This window comes from Carica papaya, chromosome 2 (assembly GCF_054855325.1).
Source record: "Carica papaya isolate Zhongbai chromosome 2, ASM5485532v1, whole genome shotgun sequence".
Taxonomy (NCBI): Eukaryota; Viridiplantae; Streptophyta; class Magnoliopsida; order Brassicales; family Caricaceae; genus Carica; species Carica papaya.
This window is the reverse complement of record NC_142310.1, coordinates 27,155,554-27,163,363: the sequence shown is the minus strand read 5'-3', so window position 1 is coordinate 27,163,363 and position 7,810 is coordinate 27,155,554. Positions and strand designations below refer to the sequence as shown.

At 27.4% G+C, this 7,810-nt stretch overlaps 1 protein-coding gene across 1 annotated transcript; it reads left to right on the top strand.

Annotated features, from left to right (window-relative positions):
- Positions 1 to 3,117: 3,117 nt before the first annotated feature.
- Positions 3,118 to 5,056, top strand: LOC110806897 (LOB domain-containing protein 4). The gene is made up of 2 exons (XM_022031885.2): positions 3,118 to 3,606; positions 4,328 to 5,056. Exons 1-2 carry the CDS (start codon positions 3,238 to 3,240, stop codon positions 4,664 to 4,666), a joined length of 708 nt encoding a protein of 235 aa, XP_021887577.2. The 5' UTR covers positions 3,118 to 3,237; the 3' UTR covers positions 4,667 to 5,056.
- Positions 5,057 to 7,810: the final 2,754 nt, after the last annotated feature.

Sequence of the window (7,810 nt, the reverse complement as noted above, 5' to 3'; positions counted from 1 at the left end):
GATATGCCACTTTATGTGACTACTAGTATAGATTACCTTCTAACAAATGAAGAAAGAAGGAGAAGATATATTATCCAAGATAACAAGTATACAAGATATAACTTGCAGAGTGAAAACATCCTTCATGTTATTTGAGATTTTCCAATGGCAAGACAGGTTTGGAATAATTTAATTAATGCTCGATTCAATTATTCTTTTTTCCACTTTTTCTTTAGACAAGTTAACTAAATAAAATAAAATTTGAGTTGGAAAACATTTTTTTAAGACTATAACGTGGATCTATTAGAAGAAACAAAATGAACTCGTTCATGAGGACCCACATCAAGAGCTCATGCCTACCAGTGCAGATATAAGTACAACAAAAATAGAATTCTAAGAAGCCAACCTTCACCTAAATACAAACCTTTAATTTGATAATCCACTGATATCCATTAGTTAAAAGAATAGTTCATCTGACATAGTGGTTTAACTTAAAATAGATGATGAAGCAAGAGGTGACTTGGGAGCTTCGACAAATGGCCTAATTTGTGATGATGAATAATGGATTTTGGGCTTTATGGCTAACATAGAGAATAGTCAGCCCCTTGAGGTAGAGACTTAAGGTGTGTAGGAAGGTTTGAGGATGGCACGAGACAAAGGGAATTAAAAAGTTCATAACTAAAATTAATTCCCTCTATGTGAAATACCTCTTTCTTTGGTGGACCAATTATAAGGTACTGATTTCTCTTGTTGAGATATAGATCTACGACTTCATTAATAAGAATTGAGAAATTTAATATTTTCATGTATAATCACCATGAAGACAATATATGCATATATCTACTAGGCAACCACACTCAATGTCATCTTTGACTTCTTGATCAACTATTGGAGAACATATAAAATTATTTCTCAACAATTGCAAGATAGACTTATTGCAAATAGTTCATTTGAAATCATTTCTTTTTCTTTTTTATAAAAAGAAAAAAGAAAATTAATGTATATTTTTATACCAAAGTGATAGAGATTTACTAGTTAGTGAAAATAAAAGAAATATTTGGATAATTATAGTAAAAAGTATGACATAATTTTGAGGAAAACAAAATTATTCTTTTCAAACTCAAATTTCTTTTCAAGCTCAATTTATATATTTTTTTTAATCATTTTCTACTCTTATTTTTACTTTTGAATAATATGCATACTGCTTTGGTGTAGAAAAAATAAATATTTAAAATGATTTTCTAAGACTACATGGAATGTTATTGTTTTCAGCACGTATAAAATATCAGTTTTCTTACACACACTATGTATATGTACTTTTCGTTGTTTGTTAAAATGTATAATTAATGTAATTAATATTTATTATATTTTGTTGTTGAACGTCTGGAATTGATTATTATAAAAAATTAAAAATCATAAAAACTTTTTGTTGTTTGGTTGAATACAAATAACATAGTGCAACTACTTGTATGCGTGTTATTATTATTTACTCATAATTTTTATTCTATATACATTAAAATTATATTAACTAAAATATCATATAGAAAAAATTTGTTAGTAATAATAAATTTAAGTACATATTTTCATAAAAATAAATAGATAAAATATAAATTGAATTAGTATTAATTAAAATAATTTATTCTAATAATTACAGATAACTAAAGAATAATATACAATGTGTATGTATATATGTTAACCGTATATTACTTGTTTTAAAACTAATACACGTGAATAATTGCATCAATTATATATTACTATGATTATATTCTATTAATTAATGAATTGTATTAATTAAATATCTAATTAAAATTCATAAGCTAAAAATAATAATAAAATTATTTTTAATTAAGTTAATTTTAAAAATGATTGATATTTTCTTAATGTTGTTAGACTTTCAGTAAACTTTATTCAATACGTATAAAACTATTATACTTATTATATAAGGGAGCATGTTATGACATAAGTAACTTATTATTGTTATATATATCCAATTAATTAGATTATTTTTTAATTTGATTTCGATATTCAAAACGTCTATAGTAAATTTAATTATTAAAAGAAATAACTTTTAAAGCACAAATAGTGTTCCATAAAAGTAGTAATTAAGTCAATTAAACACTCCTTGTTTATCTCCAAATGTCAAGAATAGGAAATATTTGGTTTTGTGGGGGGGTTCAATGTGTACAGGCAATGCCACTTTCTTTGAAATTAGTTAATATCATCTTCCAAAATTAATTAATTAATTAAGCAATTAAATTAATTATTTTAATTAGTGGTGGTTAAGGACGAGGTTTAATTAATTAATTATTATAAAATAGAAAAAAAAAATGTTGGATGATTCATTAATTAATTTTATATATTCTTACGCATGCACAAGTTTTTTATTGATCATTATTATGATATTTGAGTAGTTAAATTGATCTATACACATATACAAATCCAAAAAGTGACCATGCAATTTTTTTATAAAAAAAAAAAAAAAATACTTAATTATATCATTTTCTTATCAATTAATTGAAATGAAATTTTGTATTATATTTTTAATTAAATTTCTTTGTTAAGTAATTAAAATTTTCCACTATTAATTAATATGGGATGTATTAAAAACATTTATGTTAAAATAAACATGAGTAAAAAAAGTAGTAAAAGTTGGGAGGCTGGAAGATGGAGAAATTAGAAAGGCTCATGCAACACATGAAGCTCTAAATCCTAGAAAGTCATGGAAGATAATAATTAATATGTGAACTTTCTACATGGAAAACTGCATGCATCGGATCCCCCCATGTTAATTTACTTTATAATTAACCCAAAAAAATATATGTATTCTAATATATAGAATTTTCTTGTGTTAGTTTGTAATTTATTTTGTTATTTTTTAATATATACATATATATATATATATATTACTAAGAGTATATAGAGGCTAAGTGTAAAAAAGTTCGAAGGATATGCATCATTTTCACACTATCTACTCTACAAACCACCTTTAAAAAGAAAATAATAAAATAAAGTACGGACCCACCAAAATAAAATTATGAAATCATGCAATGAGCAAAATGATTATATACGTATATGTTTGTTTTTATGTGTGTGTATATGTATATGTATATGTATCATACATCATGTCTCATGTATGTATATTGAAGGGAGAGAGAGAGAGAGTAGCTGAGCATAAGAAGAAGAAAACGACGACGAAGAAGAAGAAGAAGAATAATGAAATAATAAAAAAGTTTTGTCCAGTGATGAGACTTTGGAGAGATGTTTTATTTTGTGGACCAAAAATCTAAAGGGTTCTTGTGTTGTGGAAGAAGGGGGGGGGGCCTGCATGTCTCTTTTAGGTTTATAAAAAACCCTCCACCCTTTGTCCCCCTTCTACCTTTTTCTTTATTTTCCCACCTCTCCTCTCTTCTTCTGTACTTGTGTTTGGCTGAGAAGAAAAATTTTAAGAAAATGAAGGAAAGTGGGAGAAAACAGGGTGCAGCTTCACCTTGTGCAGCATGCAAGCTTCTCAGAAGAAGATGTGCACAGGACTGTGTGTTTGCTCCTTATTTTCCTGCAGATGAGCCTCACAAATTTGCTAATGTTCATAAAGTTTTTGGGGCTAGCAATGTCAACAAGATGCTTCAGGTAATTTTGTGATTTTTTTTTTTCTTCTTTCTTCAAATTTAAGTTTACATTCTTGTTCTTTTCCATAAGTTATTACTTCCATTTTTACTTTCTCCGTGCCTACTTATATATATATATATATATATATTATATTTGTATATTTATAACCCATCTCATTCGTTGCATACAGTTCTTCTTCCCTGTGATGCCTCCTTTTTCCTTTTACATTTCAATTGGAATTATGGGGACGATGATCGCTAAACCTGATATATCACCCACTCAGTAAAAACAGAGATCTAGAGATAAAATTATTTTCTTGGTGATTTGTAAAGTTATTAAACTGCAGATGCAAATAAATGAATATTGTCCAAATTACAAGATTATATGCCAAGTATTCACCCACATACACATAGATATATACACAGACAACCTAATCTGTGTTGTATCACATTTTATTATTCTATTTTGCACGTGAGCCCCCCAAAATTATTTTGCTTCTTTGTTTTTTTGTTTTCTTTTCCCTTTCTTTCAATTTCATTGATTTTTTTTTTTTTCTAATATAATAACTAGGATTAACTTTAGAGCAATGGTAATAAATTACAAGTAAATATTATTTATTTTAAAAAAAAAAAAGTTTTAAAGTCATTAAATGATGTCACCCTGATGTATACCAAAAAAATTGGGCCAATAAATATTGGGCCCTGGCAATCGTTCAATGGGCCTAATTTACTGAATTTTACAGGAGTTGCCAGAGCACCAGCGGGGAGATGCCGTTAGCAGCATGGTGTACGAGGCAAATGCAAGAGTCCGAGACCCAGTTTATGGCTGTGTCGGAGCCATATCGTCCCTGCAACATCAGATCGACATTCTTCAAACCCAGTTGGCTTTGGCCCAGGCTGAGGTGGTGCAGCTGCGGCTGAGGCAGACTGCCTCCTTCTCAGCTCATGGGCTCAGCCCAACTAGCCCAAGTAGTAGCGGTTCGCCTTCCTCCAGGTTCATCACCTCACAACCCAAGCCAATTTTTGACATGGACATGGGAATGGACCAGGCCAGCTTGGGAGAGCCGATGTGGTCGTGCTAGTTTTATAATTTTCATTTCATCATTTGTTAAAATACTTAATACACATCTAGATTTACATATATCTATATATATATATATATATGTTACCCTCTAATCACGGTGCTCTTATAATTAATTACCGTTTAAAAAATATATATAAACTATTATTTAGCGGTAATTAAATATGTAAAAGCATCGTGGGCATATTTTTAAAAGGGTAACTTGATATATATTTATAATTATAGATTTACTTGAGTAGAGGTGTTGTTAGATATGGTGAGAGTGATCAGCTCTACTTTTTGGATTGAGGGTCTTTTTGGTCATTGACTATGTATATGTATATAATTTTAACCTATAATTTATAAATATAGTGAGTAAATTATATATTAATATACATGAATTTTCTTCTAAGCTCCACGTGATGTGAGATGACTTGGTTTGGCTGTCACGTTGTGTCAACAGTTAAATAAATATACTTCAGTAATTAGTTAATTTTATACATATATATGCATATATGTACGTGTAGTTGAAAATTCTGAAGTCCAAAAGTGTCAAAGTTGTTAGAGCAAATTGTTCAAAATTTTAAAATAATTGAAATTCGGTGTTGAAATTGGATATGTAGTAAGGTAGGGCAAGATATGTATAATAATGTAGACCAACTAGGACGTAGTAAAAATTCACAGCCATGATTATATCAATCCAAATTTATGATGTAAGTGAACTTAAATTCAATTGTTCTATTATATTATTGGTTTATTTTGTTTAATTGATCCCATATACTTAAATTTAGCTAAAAAAAATCAAATCAAATACTTAAATAACTTATTTTTACTTAATTATGTATGATTATTATTATTTTAATTTAGTCCAAGTGTTATGGCAACCTAAAATGCAGATAAATTGAATTCCCAAATTTAAGCAATTTAAAACAAGAAAATCAACGCTCCAGAGAAATTAATTAAATAAATTAAAATTGGTAAAAGAGATTGCAAACACAATTTATAGAGGTATCTCTTCAGATAACTCACCTTAAAACTTTCTATTATTATCAAATAACATAGTTTTACTAGCTTAATCAGGTACTAGTTCGTTAATCTCTAGTAAATAAGCATAGTTTTATGTTTAAAATATCTCAATATGTTGTATTAATAATATTCTAGAGTTTGGACATAATTTATTTGGTGTTTTTGAGCACTATATGGTTCAAATAATTAGTTTAGAGGGTCTTTGCACTCTGTCTCAATTTCTAAATTGACTCATTTCACACCTAATAACATATATAAACAATACCATCTATCTTAATATAGTATATAAACACAATATATTCTTATAAAAATATTTATATTATAGTGAAGTACACGTGAATGAAAACGAATACAAGTCAAAGTCAAAGTCGTTGGTCTATTTGAAAAGAAAATTATTTTTTTTATTCTTAAAAAATTGACTGTTTTAGTTTTACAACAAGTTTTTCTTCAACGGGAGCAATTGTTATTTAATTTTTTTTTATAAATAAATATTTATTTAGTTATTATTATTAACGAAAATTCAGTTTAAGTTTAAAAAGACGGAGAAGATAGTGACATTAGCTAACTTGTGTGGCATAATAATTAAGATAAGCTTTTCATTTTCAAACAAAATAATTATTGATTGTAATAGTATAATTAATCTTTTTTATCTTCTGTAAATCTCTTTAAATGACTGCAGAAGAAATTTTAAGTCTTTTCGATATAAATTGGTTTGGATTGGCAAACTTTAGAAAAAAAAAACTACAAGAAAAAGCAAACCCAGTAACTAATGAAAAAATTACACAAGAACTATAAACTTTATGGTAGAAAAATGATGGAGAAGAAAACTGAAAGCTTAAAAATGGAGGAGAGAATGATGAGGAAGATTTTAAAAAAAAAAAAGCAAACAGAACTTAATAGATTTAGAGTTCGAGGAGGTGAAAAGTTTTATGGATATGGAGTTTCTGTTTTTGGAGGAAGACATGGATTTAAGCTTAGTTTTTATTATTCCTAGGTTATAAAGACTTAAGAGAAACAAAAACTTTGAAAGAGATATAATAACGAAGAAGAAGAAAAAAGAAAGTCTAAAATGACAATATTTTATCTATCGAAGTTATGGAGGGGTAAACGAAAAGTGATTAATAATAAGCTGTTAAGAAATTGGAGAATTTCAATTAAAGGGAATCAAGTGGATATTAGAGATCATCTCAAGTTCTGGGCTCATATTGTTGCATCAACTATTAAATAATTTTTTATTTTTTAAACAATCTAAAATAATAAAATAAAAATCTAAGAACAAAATAATTAAAATTAATTCACGATTATAAATATTTATAATGTATGAATTAAAAATAAAGAGAGATACCAACATGATTTATGAAAGTCTAAACATTGATTAATGTCTATATAATTTCTTAAAACAAATTGTTTGAGATTTTTCTCCGATATTATCAAATAGTATATACTTACTAGCTTAATTTGGTACTAGCTCACTAATACAAGTATTTTTCATTACAAACATACTTAATCCTTTAGATATATATATTTGTCCATATAACTATTTCAATTGTTTCCACGACCTTATTTTGCAATTTTGATGCATTATTATAATTTGTTTTGCAATTTTTTTGCCCATGTAACTATTTCAATTCAATTGTTTCCATGACCTTAAATAATAATAATAAAAATAAAAAGGAATTTTTTGGCCCATGTAACTATTTCAATTCAATTGTTTCCATGACCTTATTATAATTTGTTCAAATGGATTCTATAACATCCAAAAAAATTCCTTTTTTATTTTTATTATTATTATTTTATTTTATTTTAATTTATTCTATATAAATATAAATAAATATTAATAGAATTTAATTTATTTTAATTTATTTTAATGAGAATAATAATAATAATAATAAAAGGGATAAAAATTATTTAGGAATTTAATTAAAAATAATTTTAGAGAAAAAGAGTGAAAATTTGGGTTTTGTGGGTATTTTTGAAAGAAAAATCGAAAATTGGGGGGAGGGGGCAAAACACAATTTAGAAAAATTGTACCACGTCAGCTGTCCGGTCAGAAGCCTCGGCCAAGCAGGACGCGCCAGGTGGCAGAGACGCTGACGCGGGAGGCCACACGGAAGGGAGCCATGTGAGCGATCCTCGTGCG